Here is a 17,121-nt window from a genome sequence, read left to right on the forward strand (position 1 = left end):
AGTATTTATTATATAGGCTTTCTTGAAATGGAAATTTATTGCTGTATATTTTGAATCCTCATGTTCTGTCATATGCATGGCAATGCTTTTTTTCTTTTCTTATTTTGTATTTAAGTTTAAAATGAAATTTTGCAAAAAAAAATGTTGTATTATGTTGTATAAATTATTCTTCTGGTCCTGATTGCTTCACACTTTGAAACTGTTCCTTTTGTCATTTCTTATGGTGCAGTAATATTCCATTACATTCATATACCATAATTTGTTAGCCATTGCCAATTAATGGACACCTCTGTAACTTTTAATTCTTTTGCTATCACAGAAGCACCACTATGATAATTTTTGTACGCTTATGTCCTTTCTTTCTTTGATCTGTGTAGCTTTAATGTTTCTATCATTGAGCCAGAGGTTCTGCTTAGTTTAGTATCTTTTGGTGCCTAGTTCCACATTGCATTCTACACCAAAGTGGAGGGAGTGTTGGTGCATGATTTTCTGTTTGCAGATGCTCCTGCACTCACTCCAGCCTCTGATGCTGAGATGCAACAGAGCATGGATCAGTTCTCTGCTACTTGTGCTAATTTTGGCCTAACAGTTAACACCAAGAAAACACAGATGCCCCATCAGCCACCACCACACCATCCATCTGTGGAACTATTGGTTACAGCAAGTTTTGAATGCTGTGGATAAGTTTACTTACATTGGTAGTGTACTTTAGAGGAATGTATATGTTGATAATGAGGTTGACGCATGCATTGCCAGAGCTGGCTTAGTGTTTGGGAGGCTCTGAAGAAAAGTCTAGGAGAGAAGAGACTAATTACCAAACTGAAGGTCTACAGAGCCGTTGTGCTGACCTCATTGCTGTAAGCTTGTGAAACTTATACTTGCATAAGTTACAGTATACTAGTAACATGCCAGAAAAACTGAATTGTCCTGAAAAATTACCCTAGGAAGATTCTGAAGATCACCTGGCAGGATAAGCTACCAGACACTGAGGTTCTTAGTCGAACTAAACTGGCAACTGTTCAAACTCTGCTTCAGAGAGCGCAACTCTGATGGGCTGGCCACATTGTTCGAATGTAAAATGTATGCTTGTCAAAAAGACTATTTTATGGAAAACTCACACAGGGCAAGCAATCACATGGTGGTCAGAAGAAGCAATACAAGAACACTCTCAAGGTCTCTCCTAAGAACTTTGGAATTGATTGTGTGACGTGGGAGACACTGGCACAGGACTACTCAGCATAGTGTGCCCACATCAGAGAAAGTGCTGTGCTCTGTGAGCAAAGCAGAATTGAAACAGTTCAAAGGAAACACAGGATGTGCGTATTTAAAGAATCCACCCCAAATGTTCACCTGGATTATTTATCCCTAACCTGTGGTAGAGCATTGTGAGCCTGTATTGGTCTGATCAGCCACACTTGGACACATTGAAGCTTGACTCCAGCATAGTGATGTCATTTTGGTTCTCTTTGAGAATGTACAACCAACCTTTTGGTGCATAGTTTCATATTGCTTTCTAGAACAGCTAAACTACTTCTGAGCTCCACCAGTGCATTAGTGTGCCTGTTTTCTCATATCCCCTCCAACAGTTGTCATTTTCTATTTTTTGGCATCTTTGCTAATCTGATGGGTATGAGGTGGCATCTCAGAGTTGTGTTAATTTGCATTTCTCTATTTAGTAGTGATTTGGAGCATTTTTATATGGCACTTGCTAATTTATATCTTTTGACCATTTGGGGGGAAATGGCTGTTGATCTTATCGGTTTGAATCAATTCTTTATATATCTTGGATGTGAGACTTTTATGAGAGAAACTTGCTCTCTATCAAAGTTGGTCATCACACAATGTTGTTGGTACTATATACAATGTTCTCTGAGGTGCTACCTCATACCCATCAGGTTGGGGACAAATGGTCCATGTGCATATTTGGTGCCTGCTCCCCAATTTCTTTATTGTCATGACTAGGGAAGACTGTGCTACTATTCAAAGCAGGCTAATTTCTGTACCAGGTGCCATCAACAAACATGCTGGCTCAATTCTTATTCCAGAATCCTAGTAGTTAGGATTGGTTTGAGATACTGCATGAAGCAGAAAAATGCAGCTCGGATCCTCTGTCATTTCAAGAAGGTGTAAAGAGCCTGCTTTGACTTGTGACCAAGCTCAGGCTATCCTGATTCAAAACAAGCAAAAATTTCAAGTTTCTCCATATTTAGAGAGTTTCATTCAGAGGCTTCACTTTAACCATATAAGTTGGAAGAAAGAAAAAGACAACTGGAGAATATGCTCCAGTTGGGTGGTTAGGGCTGAGATGAAGCCAATAATTTAAATAACATGATCTTACGTTTATATAGAATTTTGCAATGACAAAAGCACTTTCTTGTACCTCCTCTCATTTGACTGTCACAACAGTTCTGTAAGGTAGAGTGGACAAGCTGTATTGGAGCCCAGTGACTTGTCCAAGGTAATGAGCTGGGATTGGAAGAGTGAATTCCAAATGTTCTTCTTTACTCAGGCCAGCCCATGATTTTTTTTTCCCCAAGATTAGCCTGAATTGGAGAAAGCTGAACTTTAGCAACATTTCAAACTCATCCTTTGAATTTAGCTCAGGCATTGGCTTACAGCAGCAATTTTTAGGGCATGCTGGCTCTGCCAGAACCCTAAGCAAAAGTGCAAAATTTGTTTTGTGGCTTTAATCCAGCTCCCTTTGCTTCCTCTCCTCTATTACTCCAGACACCCTCTACCTTTAAACTCCCTTCTGGCTGGCTTCAGTTCCATATGCATGCAGAAAGGTCCATTTCATTCCTGTCACTCTAGTCCTTAAGTAGCATCCTCAATAAAGGTGTGAATTTGGCTTAATTCACCCACGGGCCTTGGTAATTTTAAGGAGATGCTTAACATAAATTAAGTTGGCAGACTGAGTTAGTACTGGTTTTCCTGTGTTTCTTGCCTATTTCAGGTTTCTTTTTCCTCCAGTTTCCCAGAGAGTAAAAATACATTCTCATTCCCACTTCTGCCCTATATACCTATCTTCTCAGTAGGCTTCATAAAACTGCCCTTACTTGCGGAAAATCAAAGTGAATTAGGAATATGATTTCTCTCTTCCAAGAATTGACGTATAAATTGTTTTATGCACATACAAACAAAACCTAAAGCATTCAGTATTACATTCCATCACCTGTAATATAATGACTAAAATTCTCTGGGCATTTAAGGCCCTCTGATGTCATTATTCTGTGCTTTGTCGATAGTGAGAAGACTTGGATAGCCAGGTGGTATAACGAATAGTGCTGGACTTGGAGTCAGTAAGACCTGAGTTCATATCCTGCCTCTAGTACTTTGTAGCTATGTGACCCTGGGCAAATTATTTAACCTCTGTCTTCTTTAGTTTTCTCATCTGTATAACGTGGATGATAATAGTATCTATCTTACAGGATTGTTATGAAGATCAAATGGTATAATGTAAAGTGCGCTGCAAGTCTTAAAGCCTAAGTGCTAGCCACCTCTTCCTCTGACTATATTAGTGATTGTGAAGTCTGAACCTCAGTTTCCTAATCTGTAAAATGAGGGCTATAAAAATCATGGAATCTGAAGAGCTGGAAGAGACCCTTGGAAGTTACCTAGTCTAACCTGCACCTGAGCAATAAATAACAGTTTACATTTACGTAGCACTTTAAGGTTTGCCAAGTACCTTCCCTCACCTCAGCCTTGGGAGGATTTTTTCTTTTTTCTGCATTTCCATTTCCAGTTGAGAAAGGTGAATGTCCAGAGGGTTACGTGTTTATTGCAGTTATGTTGCAACTGGCAAGTGGTGGAGGTCACATTTGAACTCTGGTCTCTGCACTCCAAATGTCATACTTTTTACTGTGCTACTACGCATACTTTCTACTTATTACCCTTTCAGTGGGAGTAATATTTGGAGGAATAATGTTCTTGATGGGTTCGTGGTGGTCTCCTTCATCCAGGTATGGTATAGCTCAAAAGCAGAAATGTCAGTGTGATAATTGTGGAAAGATTCAGGACTTTGTTTTCAGTTTTGTTCTGCTAGTAATTTGTTGTATCATCACCTAACCTCCCTGGGCCTCAGTTTCTTCACCCTGTAAGATAAAGGGGGTTGGAGTAGATGATTTTTATGGTTCCTTTCAGCTCTTGAGCTGAGGAAGTCCTTTAAGTAGTGGGGAATCATAGTGGACCTTTCTTTGAGCATAGAAACTCTGGGAGGAGGTGGTAGTGGGAAGGAAGCTAGGGAACTAGATTGGTCTCATGGTTGTGGGCTGCCTTTCTGAGTTCTTTTCCTTTTGGTTGCAGTTTGCCAAGCCACAAGATGGAGGCCACTGAAGGCATGGTGTCCACTCCCAAAGCACTGCCCTACTTTGTGGCTCTGTCCCAGATTCTGGGCCTGACTGTGGTGGCTATAACCGGAGCATGGCTTGGCCTCTATCGTGGCGGCCTTGCCTGGGAGGGTGCTCTTCAGTTCAATGTGCATCCACTTTGCATGGTCATAGGCATGGTCTTCTTGCAGGGAGATGGTGAGTCCCGGATGGGTAAAGCTAGATGGGAGGTAGCATAAGATAACCCACTTATTTCCATGGGGGTGAGCATCACTGTCACCTGAGCCCGGGGAGGAACTATTACCTTTCTGTCTGTAGTTTCTGGGTATATCTGAGAATTACTTGGGGAAAATACCTTCTCTTCTGGAGAATGGCAAGGGGGTTGGCTCAAGAAAGATGTGCTATCTTTGTAAGAGGCTCAGCTCACCCAGAGTTAGGAATTAGGGATATTAGAAGCCAAAATCGGGAGGGGAAGCTTTGTCCCTAAGTATAGATGAGGGAGATGTGCATGTCATACTTTATATTGATACAATTGCTTTGTAAGGTTGACATAGTACCTTTATCTCTTTCATAGATAAAGTAAAGGTATATGTTTGATAGGAAGGTTTGTAGGATGATGGCTGTAAATTGAGACTGTCTCATTCAATAGTTTACTTATTTGGGGTTAAAGAAAAGGAGATGGTCCTTTCTGAAAGAACTAGATGCATAAATAGAGTAGGTTCTTGAGATGACATTTAGAGCTAAAAGGTGGCAGAAGAAAATAGAATTGTTTCCCTGTGGGGTTAAAAGCTGCAGTGTTTATTCTGCCTCCCACTTGCTTATGAGGCTGTAGTCTGTATGCCTTGATAAATGACAGCTGATAATAGCTAGTTTCCTTTACTGGAGCCTGGGAAATTAATTCAGAGCTGCCCCTGGCCACAGGCTCCATGTTACAGGAGTCATAATAAGCTGAATTCTAAAGGGGCCAGGTAGCTTGGAATACTTTAGGTACCTCCAAAATCCCTTTATCAGCTCCTAACCTTCTGCTGTTCTTCCTTATGTCTCCTAAATCTTGTTCTTACCAGGACTTCGAGTTCCTCCATCCCCCAGTACTCTTTCAGGACTTGCTCTAACTTCACTTCCCTACCTTCCTCATCTCAGCTGTCTGCTCTCCAATCCTTTGCCCTGCCATACTGATCCTTATTTCCTGTATCATTTTTGTCATCCACCTCCTCTGCTCCTGCTCAAATGCTGCTGAACTGAGCTGTAGGGAATCGCTCAGTGGAGTCGTTTGGGTTTGCCACCAAGGTCAATTGTAAGAGTCACAAAAAAATTGAGCTTTGGCAAATGATGAGCAGCTGTAAGACAAAAGATTCAAGAGCAGAGGATGGGGCAGCATTAGTTTATTTTGGACTGAGGTTGGGAAGAGAGTATTTACTTTATTTAATCTCAAATGGGCTTCACCTCAGCAAGATAATCCTTTGTTGTTGTGGTTCAGTTATGTCCATCTCTTTGGGACCCCATGGGCCATACCTTACCAGGCCCTTCTATCCTTTAGTACCTCTCCGAGCCTTTTCAAGTTAATGTTTGTTGTTTCCATGATGCTGTGTATTCATCTCATCCCTACTCCTTTTGCCTTCAGTCTTTCCCAACATGAAGGTCTTTTCCAGTGAGTCCGATCTCCTCATGTGGCCAAAGTACTTAAGTTTCAGCTTCAATATTTGACCTTCCAGTGAATAACCTAAATTAATTTGACCTTCTTGCTGTCCAAGGGACTCTCAAAGGTCTTCTTCCTAATTGATTTTCTCTCTTCAAATACTGTGTCTTACCTATTCCTTTAATCCACCAGAGCTATACCCAGGGATGGACACACCCTGGATCTCACCATTGTATGTGTGTTCTACTTCCCAAGTCAAAAACTCATTTCTCCATCTGGCTCTTGTTCTATATCTCCCTGTGTCTCATCTCTCCTAAAACTATTCTTTGCTCTTTCTGGGAGCTCCATTCCCTTCACCCTTCAGTGCCTGTTCAGGCCTTTGTGCCTACTCCGACTCTGACTGAGACTGCACTTTCCTCCCTTCCCAGTCTCACTTGGACTATTGCAATAAGTACCTAATTGATTTCCCTTTCCAGTGCATTCTCCACATAGCTGTCAGAGTGAATTTCCTAAAGCTTGAGTTTGATTGTATTATACTTCTCCTCAATAAATTCCAGTGGTTCCCTGTGGCCTTTACCATCAAATAGAGCCTCCTCTTTTTGACATTTAAAGCCCTTCACAAGCTGGCTCCAGATTACCCACCTTCTGCACACAGTGGTTCAGCTAAATTGAACTTCTCTTTGTTCCTTACCACACCATCTTTGATCTCTGTTCCTTTCCACTGGCCCTGCTCCAAGCCTGGATGGTGCCTCCCTCCTTATCGCTTCCTCTTGGAATCCTTGTTTCCCTTCAGACTCAGTTCAGCCACTTTCTTCTCCATGAAGCCTTCCTTCCTCCAGCTGCTAGACTGCCCCCTCCCCCACCCCTCTGCCATTTACCTTGTATTTTAGAAATCGATACTCCTTTATATGTGCAAATACCCTGACCAAAGGTAAGGTCCTTGAGAGTGGGAACTGTTTTATTTTTGACTCTGTAAGCTTAGTAGTGCATAACAGAGTGATGGACTTTTAATAAATACTTATAGCTTGATGTTTTTCCCTAACCCTTCTTCCCCACCTCCCTCATGGATCCTGGGTACAGTTCCCCAGGGCCACAGGCTTAGAAATAAAAGGATTTATTTAGAAAAATATAGGATGTAGGGGTGCATATCTGAGAATAATGAAAGACACTCTCTGACTGGGGCCAAGTGTGGAATCATTTTCTGTGCTAACATAGTGAAATTAAGGACCGTCTCATTCATAGCCATATTGGTGGGCAAGAGGAGATCAGCAGGTATGTTCAGTGTTTGACTAAATTGGAGATTAAAGGGGTGTGTGTGTGTGTACGCATATATATGTAGGGAACAGAGGATGTTTTAATCCCTTTTTGGGGGGCTATCTCCTGTGGAGGATAAGTAGATGTTAGAATTCATTACTACATCTGAAGAGAAAGAGAAATGGGGAGCAGCCCTTTTTTTTTTGTTGGGTGCAGAGGAAGGGGTGGAAGAGGTAAACAGCTGGAGGATTCCTGTATCTGAAAGCAAACTAGGTTTCTGAATGATTTCCAGGTCTGTTCTGGTTATATCTTGTGGTTTTATCTACTATACTGGGAGAAAAGTACAAGTGCTCAAAGGCACTAGACACCCTTTTCTGTTTGGCAGGTTCTGGGCTTAGTTGCTAGGCAGAAGGCCCCACAAATGTTTCATTAGGTGGGTGGGTAAAGGGGAGGAAAGAACCCCCAGTGTGTGATAGGAAGGTGGGCAGCAGGAAACTCATTGGTATGCTTTGCCCCTTTTCTCATTCCTCACAAGCACTGCTAGTTTACCGGGTCTTCAGGAATGAGGCCAAGCGCACCACAAAGGTCCTGCATGGGCTGCTACACATCTTTGCCCTTATCATCGCTTTGGTTGGTGAGTCCCCTGATGTTTCCTTTCCCTCCAAGGGCTGTTGCCTGGCTCTCCATACCCTCTCTAGTTTCTAGATCTGAGGTGGCAGACACTTTCCTAAGCTGCATTCAGGCAAACTACCTACTTTGGAAGCAAATTTTTGCCTCAGTTATAGTACTCTAAGGATACAGCTTATTCCTCTTAACACATTTGGGAAAGGTTGGGGCAGAACTGGGAATAAATCCTATGAGCTCTAAATGGCCGTATTTGACCTCTGGGATTATCTCCTTCCCCTTTTCCCCAGACTCCCTTAAAAAAATACCTAACCTTTTATTCTCATGTCTTCCAACTTCTTTCCAGGACTGGTGGCTGTGTTTGAATATCACAAGAAAATGAACTATGCTGATTTGTACAGTCTGCATAGTTGGTGTGGGCTCCTCATCTTCATTCTATATTTCGCACAGGTGAGCCCCTCTCTGTTGTTTCTGCCTCTCTGCCTTCCAGGCCTGCAAGGGTTTGAGAATAGCTCACTGCAGAGGGCATGAGGGTTGGTAAGACACCAGCCTGACAGTGCAGCCCATGGTGCTGTAAAGGGCTGCAGTCAGCCCCAGAGGCATTGTTCCCCAGGAGCCTGGAACTAGCCCCAAATTGGACTGATTTGGGGACATGTGGAAGGAGGTGGGGTTAGTGCCTTGCAGCTGTGGGGCTCCTTCCAGTTGGCCAGCACAGCTCATGGCTGGCCCCAGGCTTAGGTTTTCTGGAACTTTGAGTAGGATTGTGACTGAGGTGAACCTTGAGCATTTGGGAACTCTATATAGACTCTTTCCCCTTCAGGTTGTCTCCAGTCTTCCAGGATGAGCTTAGCATTGTCTCAACAATATCAGGTGCAGCAGCAGGCAGGGGACTCCTGTCCCTGTTTAACTCTGATGCTGTCTCTACATTTCTTCCAGTGGCTAATGGGCTTCAGCTTCTTCCTGTTCCCTGGAGCATCGTTCTCCCTTCGAAACCAATATCGCCCCCAGCATGTCTTCTTTGGAGCCACCCTCTTCCTCCTTTCTGTGGGCACAACCCTGCTGGGCATCAAGGAGGCACTGATATTTGGGCTGAAGTGAGTGACTGAGGACTGCTGGGTTCCCTGCTGTCCTGAATAGATTTCTTACACTCTCGTCTTTCATGGGAGGCAACGTTGTTTGCTGCTAGTTTGGTTAGCTGCCTTCTTATCATAGTTGGATAACGCTGCAGCTTGGATCCACTGGTTTTATGGCTGGGTTGGGATAACTGGTTTTGGTATTCCTGCCGCATTAATCTGATCTTGGCTGTGGGCATGTGTGTGGTGGGTCATGATGAGTTCCTTCTTCCTTTCTCTCTTTACCTTGCAGGAACAAGTACAGTATGTTTCAACCTGAGGGAATCTTGGCCAACATATTGGGCCTGCTGCTGATCTGCTTTGCTGTGGTTGTGCTCTATATCCTGACGAGAGAGGGCTGGGGTCGGCCACGGCGGGCTGAGGAGCAAGCACTCTCCATGGACTTCAAGACACTGACAGAAGGAGACAGCCCCAGCCCTCAGTGACAGCTGTTGCTAGCCATGACGGGGTGGGAAATGGGTCTGTGGTGAGGAACCTCTTCAGTTCCATGCCGGTGTTGGAATGTCGTTTTATTCCCTCCTCCCTGTTGTGGTCGTCCTGCCATCCCTTTGAGAAATCAGAGAGTACCACTGAGACTGTTCCTGGGCAGTAGCAGGATTCTAAGCTACAGGTGCCCCAGAAATGATCATTTGGATTAGCCACTGGGATAGTCTGAATGCTGTTCAGTGTTTATCAGCCCTGGTTGCTAGAGGCTTAGCCTGTCTCTCCCAGTCTTCCCCCTGTCCTTTTGCTTTTCTTCTCCATATCTTGCCTCTTGGCAAAATTAGTAGCATGCCAGCCTTGTGCAACTCTTCTTGCCCTCAAACAGAGCTGGCCCAGGAACAGGGGATGAAGGATTCTTAAAGAGACCTGTCAGTCAGAAAGGTGATTCAGCATTCAGGTGTTTAATTTATGAGATCTTTTAGAGCTGAAAGGGAAACACCATTATTTTACTGATGAGGAAAGTGATGCCTGAAGTCATTAATTACGTGCACAGCTATTGTGTCATTGGCTCTTTCGGTGGCTTTAAAGCAATGGTTCTAAAACTTTTTGGTCTCTGGACTCCATTACTCTTTTAAAAATGGTTATAGACCCCCCCCCCCCCCCGAGCTTTTTTTTATGTAGGTCATAATGTGATATTTACTGTATTAGAAATTAAAATGCCTTGCTTTTATGAAAATACCTCATGACATTTGACCTCATAGATAACATGAAAGAGTCTCAGGGACCACTGGGGTCCCTGGATCACACTGAGAACCACTGCTCTAAAGTAAACAGATATTTCCAAGAGAAGTCCCCTGTTAGGGAACTGGGGTTCTGACTTTCTTGGCTAGGAAGCCTGACTTTGGCAGAAGCCATAGGACTCCGTATTGCTAAGATACAGAGGTTGGTTGGTTAGAGATGCTGGGCCTAGTGTTGAGGACTACAGAGAGAGGGCAGCTGGTGGTTGGAGTCTGGGGAAAAGCACCAGGGGCCTCAGGTATTCACAGTTAGGCACAGAAACCCATTCTCTGTACTTACACTAAAGTCAAACCAAACATTCAGCTATTCCAAACAAAGCATCAACCTTGGCAAGGGGAAACAATTGAGATCACATGGAAAAAATATTTGTGCTCAGAGTGGTGTTTTCAGGGCCAAGTTATAGCCTTGAGACTCTTGATCTTTTTTGGGCTATCCACCCCCAAGGACTGCTGTGGTGATAGGCAGGTGTCATTATGTATTTGATTTTACATAAGACCATTGAGCTCCTAGAGTACAGCATTTTCTTCTTAAAAAAGACAGGTCTGATAAGGTGTAGGTACTAGTGTTAGGACTGTTTGCTCACATGCTGTGTAGGATAGGTTTTCTTGCAGCCTGTCTGAGTCTGGCCTCAGGTGGTAGAGGTCTTTTTCAAAACTCTCTAGTGGCCTGGATTGTAGGAGTCCTGGGCACTGAGGAAGAGGCTGGCTGTTTGCCAAATAAGTTTGACACTGCTCTAGAAAGGGAGACTGGGGTTACAGACTCCTTGATCTTGAATGAAAAGCTCAAGTTGTTACAGAACATGAGGTCAAAGCTCCTGCCAAGGTGATATTAGAGCTGGCTTGGCTTCTGCCACAGGGTCAGACAGCTTCTCTGTCTTCTACCTGGGGTCTCTGCAAGCAGTAGAGACAAAATCAAAATTGTATTAGTCTTTTAAGTGTGTGAGTCCCAGGTTTTAAATCTGATGTTCCACTCAGAAAGCATGTTGCGCTGTAATCTGAGTCACTGTTTGGTCTAAGTCCAGAAATAACATGATTACAGCATCAGTCTTGTACTTGGCAAACAATTCCCCCTCAATTCCCCCTCACTCCCAGCCTTTTTTTTCCCCTCGTTTGCACACCACAGTCTGTGGATGCTTGTATTTTACTCTTGACAAGTCTTTGAGGTGGATGGATTTGGACACTTTTATTTAATGAAGAAGTTGTCTCCAGCCGCAGTACAGCTGGCATTTCTTTTAAGAGAGGCTGCTCATAGTGCGTGGTGAAGCAGGCTATGCTTCTCTAAGTTCAGATTTCCATTAATAAGGAATCGTTTCCATAGGCAGGGTTGTGAGTAGGAATGCTTTCCCCCTTAAATAAATGAGTCACAGCAGGGCAGCAGCTGTTGTCTTTCCTCTACCCCAACCCTGTAGCAGGGATTGTATGTGGGCTCCCCCCATGGGGGGTGCTCCTCCTTTCTTCCTTTAGACCCTAGCCTGGTCCGTGTTTCCTGTGTGATATTAATGTCTGAATTAGATTGAAATGTCAGGGTCAGGTACTACTCCTGTTTAGGCTGTGCAGTCACCTGGCACACTTGAACACCCCATTTCTACATGGCATTGTTGCACCTTGAACAAATTGCCAAAATATAATTATATAATCACTTTAAATAGAATGATAATTCACAGGAAAAATGTAGCTTTTGACTAATAGCTTATTACTAAGTTATATTTTTCTCCCAAAGTTAAAGGAGCTAAGTTTTAGGTCAATCAGGAGGCTCTCAAAGTCAGAAAAATAGGAAACTTTTGTCTCCACCCCCGCAACCCCTCCCAGAATCCCTCCTATTATTTGGCTAGTAGTCAGTCTTATGTGAAATATGTTTGTGTTGGTGTAAAAAACAAATGATTCAATAAATATCTGCAGCAAATCTATTGCCTGTTTTCTTCAATTTACACAGCAGTAAGGAATCCATTGTTCCTAGACCTGCAGTACACGAGATTGATGCCATCGGGGATGAGAAATAAATAGTTTTGGGAACATAAGTAAAACCATCAATATTAGTTCTCATATCAGGAACTGAGGTGGTCCAACAGGTTACCTGAGCTTCTCCTTTCTACCTCACTTGTGACTGAAGGTAGTATACCAGTTCCCCTTCAGTAAGGATTGTGGGTTTCTGGAAGTCTAGTTAGAATGTCTCATGGGGGTGGTTTCCACAAGATGCTGATAATGTTATTGGCAAGAAGTATTCCCCCCCAGGGTTCAGACTACATTTTCCTTTGGGTGATCACGATGTTGAGGGGTAACTGATCACACTTCACTTTATGAGATGGATGGCATTCCTGAAAAGCACTTACACTTATCAGTAAAATGATTTTAATAGAGAGTTTACAATTATAAAGATACCTGCAAGTGAATCCTTTTGTAACATGATCATCTCTAGGCAGGGTTCACCTATATGAAGTAAAATGAGAGAAGGCTTTTCCTTTGTGGCATTCTCCATGGATACTTTTTCTTCCTTCTAAATGAGAGGCTACTCTCCAGGACTTAGGTTTCTGCTCAGGGCAATGAAACGGTGGACCAGACAATTTCTTTAGCTCATTACAGTTTTGAAACTGAAATCTAAAGGGGCAGTTGAATCATTAAACTTTGTCAGTCTTCTGGTTTTTTTAGTCCGTCAGACCCTTTTGACACTTTTTTCCCCCCATGTTTTTGCCCTTATCTCCTACACAACTCTAGGCCTTTCACTATTTGTCCTTATCATCCAGCACTTACACATTCATTGCCTTTGAGTGCATCAAGCTCCAAGGGTTACCACCTTACCTTCAATACCTCCTTGAGGCCCCCATTCCCAATGCCAGCTTTCTCCCCTTTCCTTGATTTAATGCTTGCTTTCTCTTGATTTAATGCTTGCTTTCTCTAGGTATATGAAAATATTTTTAAACCATATCTAACTTTTTTTATAAAACAACTGTCACTTAAATCTGCTTCCTTTGCTTTCTGTATTCGTTCATCTTCCCCAGACTCCCCTCTTATTTTTTAAAACCTCCATTAGGAATTTCAAAGGATCATCAGATCATATGCCTCTTGGCCAGGAGGGAGCACCAGATGTTTCATGAAGCAATCAGTATAATAATATTAACTCATTTATATAACATTTTAAAGCTTAGAAAGTCCTTTCCTCACAACCTTGAGAAAGATATATAGTATAAATGCCATTCATTCCCTGTTGTACTAGTGAGGGTTCTGAGCTTCTGATGGGATAAATGATTTGCCCAGGGGGCACAAGGCTAGTTAAGTGTCCTAGCTAGGATTTAAATTTAAGTCCAGCATTCTCTGCTGTACCATGATGGTTCCCACTCCTGGTGGTATTCTACCACCCTTGCTTTTCCATCACCTCCCAGTCCTTTTTTGCCCCCTTGTTCACTTGTCAGTGCAACCCCTGAACACTGTTTAGATCTACAAGCAAAAAGGTTGCTGATTATTTATTATATAATATTATTAAACTAATGTAGATACTTGATTAACCCTCATTTGGATTTCATAGAATCACAGAATCTTAGAGCTGAAAGGGCTGCAGTTGAGGACTTAGAGGGCAACATGTGGCCTCAAGGTCACAGGATCCCCATCGCTGCTCTAGTCTAGCCTTTACAGATGAAAAAACTGAGGCCCAGAGAAAGGGTAGGTGGTTGCCCCAGAATTCAGTTGCTTTGCTGTTTCCTTCGCTCTTTCTTAGGAGACCAGTCATGTGGGAATGCAGATTGCCATTTTCTGTGACTAGGATCATCTTTTTCATTGTAACGGTTTCTCATGGTGTAAAAATCAGGCTTCTGGAAGGCTTGGGTTCAAGTCCTTGTTTCCTAGCTGTATGACTATAGGCAAACAGTCTTTCTGAGCCTCGGTTTTTTTATAAAGTTACTGTGAGACAAATCACATTATAAGCCTTAAGATACTATTCAAATACAAATTAGTCTTAGGAGAAGAAGTTAATGGGGGAGACTGTCCAATACTGTATTGTCTGCCTCAATCTCAGTTCAAATTGGAGAACTTTAAAATGTTGACTCAACAATGAGGTAGCAGTCAACTTGTGGGCCTTTAGGACAAGGTCCTTTCTAACAGGGGCAGTTCCTTTTAGGAATCACTTTCCTTCCTCCCTCTAAACACTGTATTTCCTTAAGGCCTCTGGGAATCCTTTGGACCACTGGACTTTGGCTAAAAAGTAAGACTCATTTGCTCATTGTGTTCTTATCCTTTGAAGCTTATCCATTTTTCTCTTTTATTGAAACAGCTAGTCTTTAGATTCTGCAGTCCTCTACTATAAGACTCCCTCACTCCCATCCCGCCATGGAGGTTTCTTGCTGTCCTGTCTTGGATGAATATGCATGCCCTGGATCTGTGTACTTTAGGGTCTTCCTGTTACTCTAGGTTTCAGTTGTTCAGGGGAGTGGGGGTAGGGAGGAAATGGGTGTGGCTATACCAGCACCACTGTTATTCCTTTCTCAGTCCTTTAGTAGACAAGAGTAAACAGTTAAGCAGGAAAACCAGCAGAGCCAGGGACTTTTCTCCTGGGATTGATTGGTGTCAGTTTCAAGAAATTTCAGCAATTCCTTTAACTTTGCGTGCAAAACTACTGTGACTCCCCACAGTCACACCCTGTAGTGCCAGAAAGGAAGCTAGAGGTGGATTTTTTTCAAACTGAAAATAATTATCATTTGCTAAGGCAACAAAATGAGGCTCACTTGCCAGTGGGCATACACATTTGCTCAATTTAGCCCTTGACTTGATGGCCTAACTAGGTCATGAGGAGCTCAGTCTCAAAATTCAACAATAATGATGGCACCCCAGCCCTATAGAAGGATTCAAGGAGGTTGACGGGGTAATAATTTTAGCTTTATGGTATTTGAATTGCAGAGTTAGAAAGGACCGGAGAGTTTTGGTGTAATAGCAAGAGCATTGTTTTTATAGTCAGAAAAGCAAGGTTCGGTTTCTGGCTCTGCTACTTAAAGATAAGCAGAAATTAACCCATCGCCTGTCCTTTAGTAGACAAAAAGCAAGGGCCATCAAAACCCTTATTGAGGGTGGTATAATGAAGGGGTTGAATGAGATGCTCTCTGAGACTTCTTGTCTCATGTCTAAGTCTCATGATCCCATTTTATAGAGGAAGAAACCAAGACCCAGAGAAATCTACCCAAAGTGGCTTGTCCAAGGTCATTTTTGGGGAAGAAATAATTAGGATTACTTAGGCTGTAGTGCTGTGACCCTAATCTTGGGGAAGAGTCCATCTAGCCTTTCATACCTCAGGCAGCCAGCCTCTCTAGGCTGGCAGAAGTGTTCCTGTGCACTGGGGCAAAAAAATCCCTCCTACATTTAGCCTTGCATTCTGTAGGCTAAGGAACAGGTCTCTCCCTTTCCTGTGCTGCGATAAGAGGCCTTCTTAATCCTATAGGCAGTAGACAAAGGGTAGTGTGCTGTGATCTTGGTCCCACTGCTCACAGTTGAGAAGTAGCTCTGGCCAGGGTGTCAGGAGAAGCACCTCAATTGCCAGAGGAAAGCACCAGGCCAGCCACGTTTTTTCCAAGTGTTAACCATTTATAAATAAGTACATTTGCTTTCATACATACAATTCATTGTACAGATGACAACCTGTATACATGGGGCAGGGAAATGCATTCGTTTGAACTTTTCACATCTATCTCACACAGCTCACATGTACAGACAATAAAACTGCTCAAGCAAGTACAGCAAAGGAAAACATCATCTTTCCTTATACACAGGGCCAGGGGAAGGGTGGGCCAGGGAATTGGAGGCCTCTGATGGGCATGGGGTGTTCCCGCTGCACGAGTTCACAACTGTGTGGTGTTCAATATATCGGTATAGAGAACGAACATGCATTGGATAATATACTGTACAGAGAAAGTCCTTTACATCAGAATTATAGAAAAGCTAAAGGGAAACTAAGTGCATTAAAGCTCTTTCCAGCAAGTATCTTGAAAGGACAGCAAAGAGGAAGAATCAAAACTGTTAGTACAAATTACTTTTTAAATGTATAGACTGTACATATTTGTACTAATTAAAATTGTCTTGGATTTGAAGGAGACAGAACAGAGACAGAAATGCTATGCTAGCATGGAAAGGAGGCTGAACTCCAGAATGACACCTGCTCTGAGCCTGGCAAGGAACTGGCCTCACTCGAGGAGAATTAGCCAAAGGAAGAGAAACAGGAAGTGTCATGGGATTTCCAAAATAATCCCTGGATGGAGTGTGGAGCTAGAGTCAGTGTGAGTTGGTGTACAACAAGACAGTAAACTCCAGTAATGAGTTATCCATATTAAACCCTCTGGCTGGCCCTGGGGGGATGGAGTATAGGAGAGAAAGGAGGGTTGAGTCCCCCCATCCAGACTTTTTGGGCCAGTGATTATTATTAGAAGCAAAAAAAGCCACCTAGCAGCAGCTGTAGAAAGAAACTAGGCACCTGGTCCATTTCCTTTCCACTGACTCAGAACCTCTGAGAAGTGAAATGATGACCTGTGGCTGGATATGTTCAGCTCACCTGGCAGATTGGTCCATTTAAATGCCAGAGATGTGTTAAGAAGAAATGAGATGGTTATGTATGGGTGAGGAAACATGAAAGTAACACTTGATTTTTGGTGTCCAATTATTCATTCATTTGGTATTGACTTTCCTAGCTCTGACTGTGGTCAGTCCACCCAGGTTGTGTCCTGGCAGACAGCAGCCAAAAGCATCTCAGGGTGGTTCAGCTGCTTTGAGGAGCTGGACACCGAAATGAAGGTTACCAACACTTCAGCCCTTAGTGGTTTATGTTACAAAACAAGTCAATGAAAAACTCAGTGATTATTCAAGTAGCTCTGCACAGAGGCTCCACCATCCCCATTTGTGCTTTGTCCAAACCCACTGCCAGTCTCCTTCCTTGGGAGCGTCCAGAGCTGAATTCAAGG

The 17,121-nt window shown here is 43.0% G+C and overlaps 1 protein-coding gene across 2 annotated transcripts in view; it reads left to right on the forward strand.

The window, feature by feature from the left end:
• The window catches only part of CYB561 (cytochrome b561), a 32,345-nt gene extending 20,250 nt beyond the window's left edge, over positions 1–12,095 (forward strand). Inside the window, exons 1-6 of one of the 2 annotated variants that reach the window (XM_072645881.1) lie at positions 192–3,959; positions 4,303–4,523; positions 7,751–7,849; positions 8,186–8,289; positions 8,776–8,933; positions 9,205–12,095. In XM_072645881.1, the coding sequence (XP_072501982.1) occupies positions 3,844–3,959; positions 4,303–4,523; positions 7,751–7,849; positions 8,186–8,289; positions 8,776–8,933; positions 9,205–9,397 (891 nt within the window). In that variant the 5' untranslated portion in view covers positions 192–3,843 and the 3' untranslated portion in view covers positions 9,398–12,095. Of the gene's footprint in view, positions 1–191; positions 3,960–4,302; positions 4,524–7,750; positions 7,850–8,185; positions 8,290–8,775; positions 8,934–9,204 lie in introns of those variants that run through there. The other variant, XM_072645882.1, reaches the window with a different exon arrangement.
• Positions 12,096–17,121: the final 5,026 nt, after the last annotated feature.

Source organism: Notamacropus eugenii, chromosome 2, assembly GCF_028372415.1.
Source record: "Notamacropus eugenii isolate mMacEug1 chromosome 2, mMacEug1.pri_v2, whole genome shotgun sequence".
NCBI lineage: Eukaryota > Metazoa > Chordata > Mammalia > Diprotodontia > Macropodidae > Notamacropus > Notamacropus eugenii.